Genomic DNA, 18,927 nt, shown 5'->3' with positions numbered 1-18,927 from the left:
AACACCTCAAACAAGTGGGCTCCATGCACATGCATCTGTCGATAACCTAAAGAAACCGACCTAGCAATCACCACTTCAGGGTTAAATACATTGGCAATTTATTGGTAGTGTTACTGTAACAATATTTATAAATAATTCTGAGTAAATAACATTAATATGCATCCACTGTAAACACACAATGCAATTGATGTAGTCTCAGGAATATAGGTTTAGTCCATTAAACTACTGACTTTACTGTGTTCAAATGCAGAATACAAAAAGGTACAATGTAGCATCCGCAGCTTTTTTCATTCCAAGTTCCTTTGTGCTTCAAATACAGACTCAGGTGCACATAGATATACAAGTGTCACATGTCCATTCAATCAGAAAGATCTGCTGGTCATCACATTACGACTTAGATGCATTTTTCGCCAACAAAAAGATGCCCAAATCTGTCAGAGCAGCACGGGTGGCTCAGTCACGCCAGACATGTCGCGCTGTATGACGTATTGGAGGCTAGATGCATGAGGACACATCTCTATGTTGCACTTACCTGTAAAATTGACTACAGCTTTAACAGGTGCACTGCTGGCTACAGCTGCATGGGCCAGGTGAGGATACTTTATTCTGTACCAGGCTGCAAGACATCCAGGATAGGATCCTCCAAACACAATCCACTTCCTGGTACCTAACCCCAGTTTCTCAGTCATCACAGTCTGGAAGTGGGCAAGGTCAGCCAAGGCTTGCTGGCTGCTCAGGTAACGTAGATTTTCCAAGCTCATATCCCTATAGGGAAAAATTAAAGTATATGACTAATGCATACATGCCTACTCTCCCGGGAGGCTCCCGATTTTTCGGGTAACCCCCCGCGATCCCGGAAGGGCAGGCATATCTCCCCATCCCGCCCACTTCCTAGTGAAGTGGGCAGGATGGGGAGATTTTAGCTGAAATTATCGGGTCCGTCGGGAAGGGGCGGGGCTAAATTAGGCAAATTGCGTCATTTAGCCCCGCCCCCTCCTCACGGACCCGCGAATCACGGGGGTTTTCTGTAAAGGGGGCGGGGCCTAATGCCGTCTACCATCTGGCCCCGCCCCCTGAAGAGGAGAGCAGCAGGTCCCCCTCCTGCTGCTCCCGGAAAGCTGCTCAGCAAAGTAGGTAAGTATGGACTAATGCCATAACCCTTAGACAGATAAAAAAAAGGTATCTCAGTTGATGCCATGTAATGCATGCTGTATACATATACCAGGCCACAGTGCAGCCACAATATATATTTCAGGAAAGGACTGCTCAAATATATGCCATCATAATGCAATTTATTTGGGAGGCAAATATTGAACAGCAATACAGATGGGAAAGCAAAGTGTACTGAAGAGACATTAATAGATAGGGATTAGCTACTAAAATACAAGTAAGCCAACCTTTATCAGAGCTGCCCCATCATGAATCAAGTCCCCTTCCAATACTCCATAGAGTGACACAAGCAGATGGAGATGAATATAATATTAAACATATACATATATATATTTATTTATATCACACACACACTAATTTAAGACTTGGGTTTTTATTGAGGATTTATTTTGAATTAAGTCAAACATATTATTTAATGGGATTTAAGGCTACATACAGTTTTTCTATTATAGACATTTACTTACAAGTAGGAGTGTATGGCCAACACAACTGTGCAAAAAAACATACCAGAAGGATACCATTGACATTTAAAAAAAAATAAAAAAAATAAGTTGTATGGCATAGTTACAACAGCAAATGAGATAAACCACAATCAGCAGTGCAAAATTACATAACAGTAATAAGTATAAATTAAACAGAAAACATTAGATCCTATATAACCATTTCCCTTATGTGCAATCATAATTCTTACTTGGTTGGGTGACTTTTGCCATAAAACCTATGTTCTAGTAGTAGACAAAGGGCTCCCATCTTCTCAGCATACGTTATCCATGTTCCAGCTGTCATCCAACCCAGATTGGCAGTACCTTCCCCTCCGATCATCAGGAACACAGGACCGCTAGTCTGTGTGAAGGTGTCATTCACAAAATATCGCTGTAGAAAAAAGAAAAAAAAAAAATTTTTTAGCTTATTTAATACACAAAACCATTACTTGTACGGTCCTTAATAATCAGCAATGGATATACAGTATAGGTGAGAATTCAATTGTTTTCTTGGGCACTTTAACTTATGGGCATTCGACAGAGCAATTCTATTGTTGCTCAGCTGGGGCACAAGAGCCACTGGCATTTCTGCTCACAGCCTCCTGAGGTGGCAAATAGAAGTGGGGGAAAAGTCCATAGTGTGGGCCCCCTAACCCGGACAGACGGGCTTAGCCCCTTTGCGCAGCTATCCCAGGTATTTTTAGGCATGATAAGTGCAATAATTAATAAGTCTCACAAACTATTTGAATTGCTCAGTCAGACGTCCCTTACTTAACGTCACCCCCCCAAAAAAAAAAAAAACCCACACACAATTGCATAATAGGGTCTACAGTCAATAGTGTAGAAAAGACCAGACTGCTCTTTCTAGACTGCATTGGAATGGTTGCTATGGGCATCAAAGTAGAAGAAATAATTGTTTGAGTGGAATCTGGGTTGGAGAATAAAGCTTTTAGCCATGGATGGGTTAGTTACTATAGTAGCAGTCCATGCAACAGCGGAGACACCTTTGAGAAAAGAGGAACTCCAAAAGAAAGTCGCCAAACACGCAGATAGCGAAAGAGTCTGCCTGACCAGAGGTGTACGTGCTACCAGTGGTGGACATAGTGGAGAGATTGTTTTGCTACTATATATCACACTACACTACACATGCGTCCTGATTGTGTCCGTGCAGAGCCGCAGTTGTAATTTGAGGCGCGCGCAGGGAGAAGGGTATTGGAAATATATTGCCGCTGCAGGCACTTCTGAATCAGGCCTTGTGTCTTTATTCCCACGTCATTACAGATACAGAGCTGCAAGATGTATTAGACTGGGTTTATATCACTTAACTCCAAGTACATTCTGAGTATACAATTTGTATCTGTTCATTTGTTTATACTTCGCCCATTACACTTAATATATTACACTAAAAACACCAGTATGCATAGTGCAGAGTCCCCCTTACTCATTTACCAAATCTGGTAGTAAGCACATATACAGATAAAGCCCATCTATCATGCTCCAACCAGAAGGAGCAGACATGGACTATGCTAATGGTAACCAACAACTCATTACATAGAAAGGTTTCAGTTCTCCTGCAGTCACTGACAATACCACAATTCACTAAAGAGGAGTGAAGCTGTAGCAAAAGTTGAGCTTCATGGTGGAACAAGCAGCTTCGCAGAGCTCCACTTGTGTGTCACCTTTCCGCACTATGGGGCTGTTGCAGAGTTGGATTCATCTCTTTTCACAGATGCAAATTGCTAAGTTTAACATACAGTCCATGCACATTTTTGTTCATTTTTGGCTGATTCAGGTCGATTTTGGCCAGGTCTCTTTGCGCGCAATGGGCGTACAGGACAGCAACACCGGGAACGCACAGAAGATATCTGTATCGTGCGAGTGTCACGGCAGTGTTGTGGGTATGTAGCTAGAGTTCCATGCTATTCTGAGTCATGCGTACGGGGAAGGGAAGCCAGTTTCTGATGCTGGTGCCAATACTAATGATGACTGTTGTAGCTGTGGCCTAACAAACAGTGGGTAGAGCGGATTCCAGTTTGAAGCTGTACCGATTCTCACATTAGCCCTATGGATAGGCACTTCTAAGGTAATAAATCTGGCTTGCACAGTTGCTTATATGGGAAAGATTTCTGGACTGCACAACCTAACTATAAATATATCTATCTATCTATCTCGCTCTATAAAATGGGAGGTGCTACCTGATGAGACTAATTGCAGGCACAGAAAGACAAATCTCAGGTGCACAACTCCAAATTATTAATTATACATATAAATGCAATAACATTTTGCAATCAATAGAGGTTTTTAGCATAATCATGGCCAAGGTTATGGGCCTACCCACTATATCCATGTAACCTCTTTCGGGTAGGTCCCTAACATACTAGGGTTCAAATCCAGAGCGCAGGACCCCCCCAAAAACTGTCCCACCCAAGCTGCCCCAGGGCACCACCATAGTAAGAAAAGTGCAGTGTAAAGAAATAGTTAGGAGCAGCTGCATATAAGGAATGAAAATAAAAAAGTGAAGTACATACAGTCAGGTGCATAAATATTTGGACATTGACAGAATTTTCATATTTTGGCTTCTATTCACCACTACAATGGCTTTGAGATGAAACAAACAAGATGTGCTTTAACTGCAGACTTTCAGATTTAATTTGATTGATAGTCCCATTACTTTTGGCCCCTTAAAAAATATGAGATATGGTAAGAACTTACCCTTGTTATCTCTATTTCTACGAAGTCCATAGGGTTCCACAGGATACCTTGGGGTATAGGTGTGACGTCAGTCGCAGGGCACCAAAGAGTTAAGCTTTCAGCCTCCCAGGATGCACTAGGTCCCCCTCCTATACCCCGCCCCCGGGCCAAGGCACCTCAGTTAGTTACCAAGCCATAGGCCGGAGGAGGAGAAGGAAGAGAGAGAACAAAGATCTGGACACATACAAGAATCACATTCTCACCAGAGGGAGACGGAAAACCGGTGACCAGAGCAAAGCCCATCTGCAGCACAGGTGCGACAGGGCGGGAGTCCTGTGGAACCCTATGGACTTCGTAGAAATAGAGATAACAAGGGTAAGTTCTTACCATATCTCATATTTTCTACTTCAGGGTCCATAGGGTATCCACAGGATACCTTGGGGATGTCCCAAAGCAGTATCCTTTAAGGGTGGGGACGCTCCTGTGCAGAAAGGAGAATCCGCTGCCCGAAGGAAGCATCCTGAGAGGCGAAGGTGTCAAACCTGTAATACCTCACGAAGGTATGGACAGAAGACCACGTAGCAGCCTTGCAGATCTGAACTGCCGAGGCACCACGTCGAGCTGCCCACGAAGGACCCACAGACCTAGTGGAATGAGCCTTCAGAGAAGGGGGGACCGGTAGGCCTTCATGAAGATAAGCTTCAGAAATAGCCATACGGATCCAGGCTGCCAAAGTTTGCCTTGAAGCAGGCCAACCCTTTTTACGGAAGCCATAGAGGACAAACAAAGCGTCCGACTTCCTAAACGAAGAAGTGCGGTCAACATAAGTCCTTAAGGCCCGCACAACATCCAAAGAGGCCTCACCCACGGAAAGACCCGGTGAGTTAAAGGCCGGAACAACTATTTCCTCGTTAACATGAAACTGGGAAACAACTTTGGGAAGAAACTCGGGCCGAGTGCGGAGCACTGCCCTGTTCCCATAAAAAACCAAGAAAGGGGGTCTACAAGAAAGAGCCCCTAACTCAGAAACATGTCTGGCCGAAGCAATGGCCAGAAGGAAAACAGTCTTAGCTGTTAGCCATTTAAGATCCACTGAGCCCAGTGGTTCAAACGGCGGTCCTTGGAGAGCCCTCAGGACCACAGCCAAATCCCAAGGCGCCACAGGTGGAACAAAGGGCGGCTGAATGCGGAGAACACCCTGCATAAAGGTGCGCACATCCGGGATTGTAGCAATCCTACGGTGAAACCAGACAGATAGGGCCGAAACCTGTACCTTCAAAGAAGCAAGGCGAAGCCCATGATCTAGTCCCGCTTGCAGGAAGGCGAGAATCCGAGACAGACGAAACTCCCGCGATGCATAACCTCTCGGTCGACACCACTGGAAGAACGTATGCCACACGCGATGGTATATCCTCGCGGAAGACGGTTTCCGAGCTCGTAACATGGTACGCACCACAGAGCTGGAAAACCCCCGGGACCTCAGCATGGCCGTCTCAACAGCCACGCCGTCAAAGACAGCCGAGTCAGGTCCGGGTGAAGGCAAGGACCCTGAGACCGGAGGGAACAGGTATGCGAACCGGAACGTCCACCGGACGGACAGAGCATCCACCAGAGACGCCCCTTCGTCTCTTGTGCGAGACCCGTACACCGGCAACTTGTTGTTGTGCCGGGACGCCATGAGGTCGATTTCTGGAAGACCCCACCTGTCCACCAGTAGTTGAAAAACGTCCGGGTGCAGGGACCATTCCCCCGGATGAACGTCCTGGCGACTTAGAAAGTCCGCCTCCCAATTTAGCACTCCCGGGATGAAGACCGCTGATATGGCCGGAAGATTGCGCTCCGCCCAAACCAGGATCAGAGAGACCTCTACGAGAGCCGCCCGACTGAGTTCCTCCTTGCCTGTTTATGTAGGCCACGGTGGTAGCGTTGTCCGACTGGACCTGCACCGGGCGACCCTGGAGAAACCGCTGTGCCTGCTGGAGAGCATTGAAGACCGCACGGAGTTCCAAGATATTTATTGGAAGCTCCGCTTCTGTCGGCGTCCACCTGCCCTGGAACAAGTGTGGACCCGAAACTGCTCCCCAGCCCCGAAGACTGGCGTCCGTTATCAACAGGACCCAATTTGGAACCCAGAACGGACGTCCCTTGTTGAGGTGGGTCATCTGTAACCACCACGCAAGGGACAGGCGAACCTCCGGGGTGAGCACAATCGTCTGGAACTTCAGAGACTGAGTCAGCCCGTTCCACTTGGACAGGATCAGGTGCTGCAGAGGTCTGGAGTGAAACTGGGCGTATTCCACCATGTCGAACACCGACACCATGGAGCCCAGTAACCTCATCGCCGAGTGTAAGGACACCCGGCGGCTGTGCAGGCAACTGCGCACCCTTGACTGTAAAGCAGAGATCTTGTCCTCAGTCACGAAGATCCTTTGCTGTCCCGAGTCCAATAAGGCTCCAAGATGCAGAATCCTCCGAGACGGGATTAGAGTGGACTTCTGCCAGTTGATTAGCCAGCCGTGCCGTTGCAGCAGTGCAATGGTCAGGTCCAAGTGGCGTAACAGGAGCTCTGGAGATCCTGCCACCAATAACAGGTCGTCCAAATACGGCAACATGCGGACTCCCTGCAGCCGCAGAGAAGCCGCCATGACCGCCATCACCTTGGTGAAAACACGTGGTGCTGTTGCCAGGCCAAAAGGTAACGCCCGAAACTGGAAGTGGTCGCTGCGGATTGCAAACCTGAGGAACTGTTGATGGCGCAAAAGAATAGGGACATGCAGGTAAGCGTCCTGTATGTCCAATGACACCAAGTAGTCCCCAGGTTCCAGCGCCAGAATGATGGACCGTAGGGTCTCCATCCGAAACTTCGGGACCCGCAAAGACTTGTTGAGTGCTTTGAGGTTGAGAATCGGACGATATGACCCATTGGGTTTCTGTACCAAAAATAGATTTGAATAGAAACCCTGGCCCCTCTGGGAGAATGGAACAGCCACTATAACTCCAGCCTGGAGCATAGTGTGCAATACCTTCCGCAGCTCCGTAGCCTTGTTCCGGTCTGATGGGAGACCCGTGGTGAAGAAGCGAGCCGGGGGTCTGTGCCGGAAGGAGAGGGCGTATCCGTGGGAAACCACCTCCAGAACCCAAGTGTCTGTCGTAGTGGTCGACCAACACTGGGCGAACTGTAGCAGGCGGCCTCCCACCCTGGGATCCCCCAAAGGGAGGCCCGGACCGTCAGGCCGCAGGCTTGTCATCTGGCTTGGGGGCCGGACGTCTGGTACTCCATGCCTGCTTCCGGGGCTTGACCGATTTCTTAGGGCCAGCCTGTCGAGGAAACGACTGTGGTTTGGGCCTGCCCTGGGCCCTAGATGACCGAAAGGACGATGGTCCCGAACCAGAAGGAGCAGCGGCCGACGGGAGACAAGCAGATTTGGCTGCCGCCAGCGTGGCCACAATCTTATCCAGATCCGGACCGAAGAGAACTTCTCCGGTAAACGGCAACGCTTCCAGACCTTTCTTGGAATCTGCGTCCGCCTTCCAGGATCGCAGCCACAAGGTGCGACGAGCAGCCACCGCTGCTGAAGAAATTCTAGACACCAGAGTACTAATGTCTAGAGCCGCCTCGTTGATGTAGGTGGCCGAATCACGGAGATTGCCAATCAACTCCGCCTGTTCGGCCGGACAGTCGGATTCAAAAGAAGCCTCTAATGAATCCGCCCAGCGCTCCATCGCTCTGGCAACCCAGCAAATGGCCATAGCCGGCCGTGCTGCCCCCCCTGCAAGGGAATAAGCGGACTTCAGGCAGATTTCTACCTTGCGGTCCGTAGCATCCTTAAGGGAGGACATGGATGGCATCGGCAATGTGGCACTACGGACAAGACGGGTCACGTGAGAATCCACCTGTGGAGGGGATTCCCACTTAGCAAAATAATTATCCGCGAACGGATAAGCCACCGCCAGGCGTCTCTGCGGCTGGTATCTTTTGCCAGGTTGTTTCCACGCCTCCTCTAAATGGTCCACCAACTGACCCGAAAGAGGAAAGACTGTGGCATCGCCCTTCACATCTTTAAAAAGGCATACTTAGATTTAGCCGCTGGGGGAACTTCGTCCTCAATCACCAAGGCTGTGCGGACCGCCCGAATAAGTCCAGGAATATATACTTTGGACTTAGCATCAGCGTCCTTAGTATGGAGAGGTTCCTGATCGTAAGGATCCAGAATCTCCCCATCATCAGACGTCCCTTCGTCATCCTCATAAGGAGCGGACAGAGACGCCACCGGCCTTTTATGAGGCCGCATCACAGACTCCCCTTGCAACACATCCGACAAGTGCTGTACAGAACTCGTCAGGGAGTTAACCCACGCTGGCTCCTGAGAACCCGGGAGCGGGGAAATAGGGAGACTGTGGGGTACCACCAATTGTCGTGGGAACCCCTGCATGGGTGACGACACCACAGACTGCTGGGACAAACCCATCGGAGTAAACGCGGGCTGCGGAGCTAACTGGCCCACTAAAGCTGTTAACGCCTGAGCGAAACAAGCCCAGGGCGGCTCCTGTACCGGTGCTGTAACCGTAATAGGCCGCGCCATGGACAAACACTGCCGGCAAAGGCCCTCCGCGCTACCCTCCCCCTCCGCTAACGGTACTTTGCACGTGGTACACTGTAGCCGGAGGGGAAAATCACTTTCAGACATGATGGCACCACGTATGTGACCTCTCTCACCAATTAAGTATTAAATAGGCGAGAGACCACCCTGCAGCACCGCACCGCAAGGGCTTTAGCAGAAGAACAGGGACAGTAATAAAGCTGACAGTTTAGAGAAGAAAAGTTACAGGCAGCGCTAGCACAGTCACATACAATGCAGAGAAATAACAATTCCTGCACTAACAGCGCTGATTACTCAACTACACAGACACAGGGCCTGGTAGGACACAGCGCTGCATACACAGACCTGAGCCACAGCGGAGGAGAGGTATGCGGGGGGACCCAGACCACGATGCTTCCGTCCAGCGCTTCCAGCAGCGTTCACCATGCGTTCTGGAGAAGATGGCCGCCGAGGAGCAGAGAGGAGGCTGGCCTGGGGGAGGAGCGCTGCCACAGGACCAGTCGGCAGCATGCAGAGAGGGCTGTGTGCAGCGGGGGAGGCGCCGGCTGTGAGACAGGGAAGGCACGCTCCCCTGGCATGCATTTAACCCCTGGGACGCCGCAGCGCTACCGCTCTGCTGCGGTCCGCTGTCCCAGGGGGTAGTGGAAGCGCAGGTTGGTCGCCTGGCTCCACGCTGCAGCCAGTCCCCAGGGAGCCCCCTGCCTGGGGACTTAGGACCATGTGATCAGCGGGGACCCACCGCGGGACCCCGCTGCTTACCTCTGTCCCCCTTGAATCCGGCCATGGTCCGGAGCATCTGGGGTCACCGCTAGCTGTGACCCCAGACGCCCACCAGCATCCCCGGATCAGTACCGGCGTTCTGGTACCGGCGGGGTGTAGGGAAGACAGCATGGACGTCAGGACTGACAGTCCATGCTGTTCATCCAGATGTGCAGCCACAGCTGCATGAAGAAAAAGCTTCAGGGGCTCTTCTAGCCCCCACTCCAACAGGTGCACCCGACTCCGGCCGGGCACCAAACTAAACTGGGGTGCCTTGGCCCGGGGGCGGGGTATAGGAGGGGGACCTAGTGCATCCTGGGAGGCTGAAAGCTTAACTCTTTGGTGCCCTGCGACTGACGTCACACCTATACCCCAAGGTATCCTGTGGATACCCTATGGACCCTGAAGTAGAAAGTGGGAGGCACATATAGAAACAGTTGTAATTCCTACAGTGTTCACCTGATTTGGATGTAATTACCCTCAAATTAAATCTGAAAGTCTGCAGTTAAAGCACATCTTGTTTGTTTCATTTCAAAGCCATTGTGGTGGTGAATACAGGCCAAAATATGAAAATTCTGTCAATGTCCCAATATTTATGCACCTGACTGTATATAGACCTACCCAAAAGAGGTTACCTGGATATGGTGGGTAGGCCCATAACCTTGGCCATGATTATGCTAAAAACCTCTATTGATTGCAAAATTTTATTGCATTTATATGTATTAATAATTTGGAGTTGTGCACCTGAGATTTGTCTATTTTTTTGCATAGTTGCTTGCAAAAACAGCTATTTTGCATCAGACAGAATCAGATACTTTATATTTATATTTTCAGTAACTGACTTCACCCAATACTAACCATTCCATTAGGACAATATCAGCTAAAGGGCACAAGGCAGACAGGAGAGGAGTGTATGGATGCACTGTGACTGCACCTGTGGCCGAGGAGATTGTCTCTCTGTAGTCACCTCACACACCCAATGGACTATATACTGCAGATGTGCTTGCAGAATGTATTAGCTGACATAGACAAATGCAGGGGGTGGTTTCAGTCTGCCTGGAAACCCCCCTCCCCAGCACATACCATGACCACAGTACAAATAGTAATATAATAGAATGTTACTAGTGCTACATGTTCTTCTCAGTATCACAAATGAAATAATTAGCACCACCTGTGGATCTTTTAACATGTATCAGCCATTAACAAATAACCTGTGCACCAACTAGGAGATCTGGAAAACATGCACTGTTAGGGATGTGCTGCTATAGAGCCCAATATGTACATATATGTCCAGGGAAGTGCTAGGTTCTTCTGCTGCTCCTCCAGGCTCCCGGACTTGCTCTAATACTCTGGAATGGTGCTCTCATCTAAAATAAAAAACATCCAACTCAGGCAGGATGGCCCTACTGCCGCATCTAATGGCTTACTGTGATCCTGTATATGCTGGAATTATGATACACAATACACATTGTATGACACATATTAAAGCTAGATAAGTATTAACTGTGCCCTCTTCATGGACGGGATGCAATTGGGAAGCCGGCTGACCTTATACCGACAGCCGGCTTCCTGACTGTCATATCCCGGCGAGGTTGAAATGCCTGGCGTCTAGATGTAGACACCGCTCATTTCCCAAACGCCGGGCGCCGCGAGCAGACAGCCGCTGGGGGGAACGCTGTCGGGCTGCCGCTGCCGGGATCTGTTCCAGTGCGGGCCAAGTAGGAATGGAGTAACAGAGGAGTAGGTTTCTGATCTGTCTTTACGGGAGGTTTAGTGGTATCGGCACACATTACATGCACAGATACAGCTTTTCCCCAATGTATAAATGTGGGGCTGGATGGTAAATGACAGATGCGCTATACGCCAGTCATTACCGGCGCTGCTATGAACAGTCAGTGGCACTGACCGTTCAGACAGCTGTAGCTATTGATTTCAACAGCTGCAGCGGTCACTGCCTGATGCATAGCGCTGTACCTGGCTATCCATTCCGACAGCCAGGAATTGTGTATTACAAAGGGGTGTTTTTTTTCCTCTCAATGAGCCGTAAGTGCCGCTCTGCTCAAGGGTTTCTGACCGACACATACACAAAACACCGGTCAGAAGCCGAAAGAGAGAGTGCCATTCACCGGAACGGCAAGTTATCACTCTCCCCCTATGGCAACTAAGGTAATACATGCCGCCGATGAAGCAGCCTGTTCCGCTACACATAGGGGTCAATCCAATTAGGTGCAAATTGAGAGCTTGTTTCTTGAAACTCGCAGACTTCACATTGAAGCGCGCGCCTAAGAATTCCCCAATCCAATTAAAAAAATTATTTATTTATTTCCTACCAGTTATTTGTATAGCGCACACATATTCCGCAGCGCTTTACAGAGAATATTTGGCCATTCACATCAGTCCCTGCCCCAGTGGAGCTTACACTCTATAGTCCCTACCATATGCTCACACATACACACTAGGGTTAATTTGTGTTGGGAGCCAACTAACCTACCAGTATATTTTTGGAGTGTGGGAGGAAACCAGAGTACCCATGAGGAAACCCACGCAAGCACAGGGAGAATATACAAACTCCACACAGGTAGGGATGTGGTGGGAATCGAACCCATGACCTCAGTGCTGTGAGGCAGTAATGCTAACCATTACACAGTGTGTGGTGCCTTAAAAATGCCTACTCGCAGCGGAGGGGTGTGAATTGACTGCCAAATTAGACTTGAGAGAAATGCAAGAAATGTGGGGAGACCATCCTGGATTTTTGTTTTGCAGAAGTTCATGTTTAGTGAAACCTTTAAAAAAAGGGCTCAAAAGTCATTTCAAATCAGTTGACATTTTTCTACAACTTTTGACTTCGTTACTTGCTTTGCAGGACCTCTAGTGGTCATATGAAGTAAGTAGTGTATGCTTAATAGAGCTTCTGTTTGGTGCTTACATTTAACCAACATATACATATGGAGCTGGGATTTTTATCTTTATTCAAAATGCCAGGGAAATAAAATAAAACACAAAAGATGACTAAAGAGCATTTGCAGCTTTCTTTAAAGTCTATTTGACTTTAGGGTATGATCACTACGTGTGCAAAAAATGATCACAATCATGCAAATAGATTTAAATAAGAACGCATACGCAGGTGTCCAATAGAGTCAGAAGATTCATAAATCTATACTTTCAGGCAGTCTTAATAGACAGAATCTGTAAAGGTACAGTAAATGCCAAATCCTGATAAAATACTGGATTTCAGGGACCCAGATCTGGAGGCCATCTCCAGGGCACAGCTAGGTGGTGGTGGTGGGGCAGATGGGGAGCGTGCCCAAAGTGATGGAGAGAAGGGGGAATGCTATTAGCTATCTTTATCCACTCTTCTTGACTTCCATTGAACCACACACATCTGTATGTACTAACTCAAGTGGTGCTTCAGCTATGCTTGCAGATTTTAGAAATGGCTGCTTTTTTATTTCCGTTATACAGCTTACACATATGGGTTTCTCTGTATCAGTCATTGACATTCCTGTGACCATTCCCATTCAGTAATTTTTGAATACTGTAATATCCCATCCAAGGTGACCAAATCTTCTATGCCAGTTCTAGTGACTCAGCGGTCATCATTGCATAACTGTTGAGCATTAAGGACGTATAACTGACGGCATTGGGTACCTGTTGCCATCAGTCCCTTTCCTGTTCCATACAATGCACTTTCCTTTGGCAAAATGAAGTCTGGCCTCCTTGTTCCTAGGATATTGATGGCTAAAAGATTTGTTGCCATTTCTGGTACATTAAGTTTTGGATTCTGTGATCTAGTTCTGGTCAAAATTTTCAAGTGGGCTTTAATTGTTCCAACTTTTCTAGCAGTAAGCACTTCATTTCCAATTTCTTTAATTGTAATAGGACCACATGCGGATTAATTGGTGAGCTATTCTTCACTGCAGCTGAAATGACCTGGTATCGCCTAACTCAATAGACCAACAATCCTTTCTGCGGCTGTGACACTGCAGGCCTATTGAACTTTACGGTTGCATTTCTTATTCTGCATAGCATTCACATTTTCTACTTACATTCAAATGTTTTGTGGCATATCTTTGACAAAGATACGTTGAAACGCATAGGTGTCCTGCCTACTACATGTTGCTCAGAATTAGACGGGAACTCGCTACACTACTGTCAACAAACAGGACTTTACACAGTCTATAAATGCAGTTTAAAATTTTCACTAGGAGGGACAGTTAGGGTTAGGCACCACAGAGATGGTTAGGGTGAAGATTAGGGTTAGAAACAAAAAAAATAAAAAAAAATATTGTGTCGACCATTCCCAGGTAAACCTTTTTTACCCAGTCAACCTACAGCCATGTCAACATTTCGTTTGTCAATTTTTAGTACCTGTCGCCCTATTGACTGCCAAACTTTTGTTATCAATCTAATGATCCACACCCATCTTACACACTTTTGTGCAAGACCCTGGTAGAAATCATCAAGTGGCTGTTTATCACCTTTAATATTTGTTTCAGTTTTACGCAGATTTATGAAAGTTGCAGGACTTGTATCACTGCAAAACAGTCTACAAAGCTAGGGTCACCGTGCGATTTTTTACACAATTTGGCAGTTTTCAATCGATTGGGACGACCAATCGTGTAAAAAGTGCTGTGTGGGCAGGATAACGATGCATGCCCCCGCCGTCGTACATAGTCATCGCAGCTCAACTGAACCTGCAGGAAGATATCGACACATCTTCCACGATTTGAAGGACATTGTTCCGTGTGTGCACACGGAACAACGTCATGCACGATACAGATGCATGTAGCACGGACCAGGGAGATCCATGCTACATGCATATGTCATTGACACAGAAGCATTGACGGGATCAGTGAGACCAGTCTGCTGCTTTGGTTAAAAGGAAAAAAAAAAAAAAACTGCCTAGGGGTCCCCTGCATTTAAGCAGAACCAGCCATGGTTGCCAAAATATGGGGGACAAAGGACGTAGGGGTCCCCCGTATTTTACGCAACCAGCACTGGGCTCTGATCCGGTCCTGGTTCTGAAAATACAGGGGTAAAAACAATGAGTAGGGTCCCCCTGTATTATCCAGAACCAGCACCGGACTTTTTCTAGCGGGGGGCTAATGCCACAGCCAGACAAGGCATTAACCCTGACCGCTAATCAGCCCAGGCCGGAGATCCCTGGGGAGCCACCACCCCCGGCCCAATAAAGGGCCCTCTCCAGGCCTATGCTGATAGCCCGGGGCTATCTCCGGCACCCCTGGGCGTTGGGTGCAGAGTTGATTAAGTAGTGTAGAGCATTTGAAAGTGTTGAAAATATTGTCTTTTGCTGTGGAACTGCAGGTCCCAGCAAATCTCCCCCGCATGCTGTCACTTGAAAAACCACACGTACCAGCATGTGGGGCATTACAGGCCCGCTGGTACCTGTAGTTCCACAGCAAAGGCAATATTAAAATAAACACAAGACACACACCCCATACAAAGTAAAAGTTTATCAAAACATACATGCGCACACACACCTATGTATCCCTGAAGCCCCGCACATCCTCATAGAAAAGCCAGAGAGTACTTGTAAAAAAAATATCCATACTCGCCTTCTATGCGAAGTTTGGGTCCTCTTCGTTCCAAAGCAGGCATCCCCGGCAAAATAAAAACACGCATTTCGCAGACCCACGGACTTTAGTACCTTCCTATAAGGACAGTACCTCCCGAATGAGAGCTCAGTGGCGGGATTTCACTACGGAAACCCCGCTGCTGAAAGCTCATTGGCTGAGAGAGGCGAGCCTTCCGCCTCTCAGCCAATGAACAGTTCCCACCTTGAAGTCAATGGTGAGAACCGCAAAGGTAACTTAAGGTCACTTACTGGTTCTCACCAGTGATTTCATAGATTCTGGCTACAGGGTGCCATTCTAGTCACCCTGATAGCCAAATGCGGCTAAATAAGAGTGATGTGTCCAGCGCTAACCTTGTGATTGTGTAATGAGGCTAGCAGAAAAAAAGCTCTGACCAAATGATTCTGCGGGCCTTATAAGGCCCCCCGGATCTGAGATTCCCCATCCCTGGTCTAATGTGCACCCAGCTTTACAAAGTGACATAGCAAGTTTATGCATGGCTATCAAGAGCAAAGAAAATTTTATCTGAAATTAATTTTCTTTTCTGAGAAAATAATAAGACCTGTCATGCTTTAAAAAATAAATAGAAAAAAAAAAAAAAACCCACGATTATACAGGAATTTCTATTAGTTTGCTATATCACTTTGAAGAGTTACCATGGAATGACCCATGTAATACAGTAGGCAATCATTGCTCATTTTCCTGCACACCATCTAAGTCAGGGAACTTTACCTTTTACTCCAAAATATAAATTTAGATATACACAGACATTATCCCCCCTTGATTTTAAAGGAAGGAAATCATATAGTAGTGCCCCCATAGTTATGCTGCTTGTACAAAAAAAAAGCCACCACACACTTACCTTAATCCCCGCTCCTGCATCCGCCGCCATCCTGTCCGTCCCGGCTGCTCCTCGGAACTATGGGAGAGATGTTAGGACGTCTCTCCCATAGTGCGTATGGAGAGAGCCGGAAGCTGGAGTTCAAAAGAGAACTCCTGCTAACGCAGCAGGGAAGGAGCCGGGCGTCCGGCTTAGAGCCTCCCTGCGGCACAGGCTGGCATGCATATGAATCATTCTATATTATAGAATGATTGATATGCATGCTCGGCCATCCGTCCATTACCCCCAGGAATTCATTTTTACCCCATGTGGGGTAATTTACCCCTGTTCCCTGACCACTGATCTCAGTGGAGTGACTGTGCCTGACCGTTCCGGCGGCACATTGCATCCCCCATACAGTCTCATTTTTACATCTAGCTCTGACCAACTTGTCACTGCACCGTGACTATAGTAATTTGAATGGAGTACAGCGAGAACCTAGTTTCGCTTTCCCAGCTCAAATCCAAAATGGTCACAGGTAGGATAAGGATTTAGGTTTGCAAAATAAAACTTTAAGCTCCATTTTTCACATATAACCTTCACCCCCCCCACAAAAAAAATAAAAATGTTTTATTATATATCTCCATTTAATGTAAACCTCTAACATTCCTGAGAGAACTAAATAAAAAAGTTTATGTAAGCAGACTTCCTGGCTTATTGTCAACTCAAGAAACATTGCTTGAAAATCATGTGTGTGCTTTATTTTTTCCATTTATGGAGTTCAGCTACTTTTATTATGTACACGTACACAAATATACTGTATGGATCCTCCAGCACACAGAACGTGTGTATTGTGGTGGGATCCTATCATTTGTCTACAGTAGGTGTCCTGCAGTTCCCTGTACCTAGGGCCAGATTAACAATGGGGCGGATGGAGCTACAGCTCCAGGCCTCCACATAAAAATAGGCCCATTGTCATGAAAACATGATGTTGACTGGCCATCAGCTCTCCATACGGTCAGCCATAAATCATAAGTAGTAAAATTGTATTTCTATTTACCTCACAAAATGAAGGATTTGTTTTTCTTTTACATATATAGGGAAACATTGGGGCTGAGAGTATAGGGGTGTACACACCCACATGGCACTGGCCACACCCACACAGCACTGGTCACACCTCCTCTGCTTCTCATAATAGGCCCATGGTCATTTTCAGCTCCAGGCCCATGTGACCCTCAACCCGGCCCTGCCTGCACCATATATGACTAGCATATCGTTCTCATTCCCTGCACCATATATGACAAGCATATCGTTCTCATTCCCTGCACCATATATGACAAGCATATCGTTCTCATTCCCTGCACCATATATGACAAGCATATCGTTCTCATTCCCTGCACCATATATGACAAGCATATCGGTCTCATTCCCTGCACCATATATGACAAGCATATCGGTCTCATTCCCTGCACCATATAGGTATCATTCCCTGCACCATATATGACAAGCATATAGGTCTCATTCCCTGCACCATATAGGTATCATTCCCTGCATGCAGGAGGTTTGCATAGAAGATAATGAGGACATCGCGTTACTCCTGATGTGCTGCCACAACTACAAGAACATACATTTCTCATATACAGAAAATAAGTAATAATATAGCTTATATAGGAACCGAGCATCTTACATGACTCCCACGGGCCATGTATATGTTCAAAGATACAGCAGAGCTGCTGAGGGTTACCCCTACACACATGTACATTATACCCTTCTCTCCCCAGCACTCTCCCCGGCACTCGCCTGCTTCCACACCCTGGTGTCAGCCCCGGTGAAGTGATCCAACCTTTGCAAAAACCAGCGCTCCTGCACGTTCACCCCGGAGCTCGGGGGCTCGGTATACAGCCTCCTGTATATGAGGCCATTGCAACAGATGGAGAACCCGAAAAGCAGCAATAGCAGCAGCGGTGTGTGAGCCATGTCACATGATCTCCGTGCCTCTGCCATATGATCTCTTATCAGCTGATCTTCGTGCCTCCCTGTCACATGACTTCTTATAACGCTGACTATCCCGCCCTCCCCCAGCTTGTACACGCCCTGAGAGCACCCGCCGGTGCTGTGTGCTGCTAGTTCAGGGAACAGATCTGTAATTAACCGAGTGATGCAGAGTTACAGTCGATGTATCAGCACCGGAGTAATGCAAACCCCCCCATACAAATACATTCCGATATTGGAGGGACTGAACTTATACGCGAGGGGCGGAGTTTATACGCGAGGGAGGGGCTTAGTAAGCACACTAATATAATAATTGGGTGAAAGATGAGCTTGATTGTGCTAATTGGTGTGAGTCTACTATTAAACAACAGTTTTACCTGATTTTACCTATTTAATCCGAGATCACCTTAAAGTGTTCAATCTTCACTAAGGATTATCATCACACAGTTGCGGCATTACATCATTCCTTGCCATGGCATGCATTGAAGGTTATTTAGTACGCATGTGCTGCCTGTGGCACTCAAAAATTCACACATGCGGAAAGGTACTGTTGTGCAGAAGCAGCTTCTGCGTGTCTCCAGCTGAAAGGATGTAATTAACCGTAGGGTGAGCCTTCAGCCTTCATTATTTTCCAATGGCCATCCCTAATGCCCACACTGCAAAGTTATTTATATGCATTGTTTTTTGCATGTGGGTGCAATACGTAGCACATGAGAATCCAATCTGTAGTATGGAGTTTGGAAGTTGAAAATTTCATCAGGTATTTTCATGAACCCTGTGAGATAAGCAAGAATTTGAAGGAACAATTATGGGTGTAA

At 47.3% G+C, this 18,927-nt stretch overlaps 1 protein-coding gene across 1 annotated transcript in view; it reads right to left on the bottom strand.

The window, feature by feature from the left end:
* The window catches only part of LOC148524230 (putative serine protease K12H4.7), a 72,895-nt gene extending 54,745 nt beyond the window's left edge, over nucleotides 1–18,150 (bottom strand). The window contains exons 1-3 of the mRNA XM_088472068.1: nucleotides 17,918–18,150; nucleotides 1,862–2,043; nucleotides 533–765 (exon numbers count right to left, since the gene is read on the bottom strand). Of these exons, the coding sequence (XP_088328194.1) occupies nucleotides 533–765; nucleotides 1,862–2,043; nucleotides 17,918–18,121 (619 nt within the window). The 5' untranslated portion in view covers nucleotides 18,122–18,150. The remainder of the gene's footprint in view (nucleotides 1–532; nucleotides 766–1,861; nucleotides 2,044–17,917) is intronic.
* Nucleotides 18,151–18,927: the final 777 nt, after the last annotated feature.

This window comes from Taudactylus pleione, unplaced genomic scaffold, assembly GCF_031769625.1.
Source record: "Taudactylus pleione unplaced genomic scaffold, aTauple2 ptg000120l, whole genome shotgun sequence".
Lineage (NCBI taxonomy): Eukaryota > Metazoa > Chordata > Amphibia > Anura > Myobatrachidae > Taudactylus > Taudactylus pleione.
This window is presented reverse-complemented; position numbering and strand designations above follow the sequence as displayed.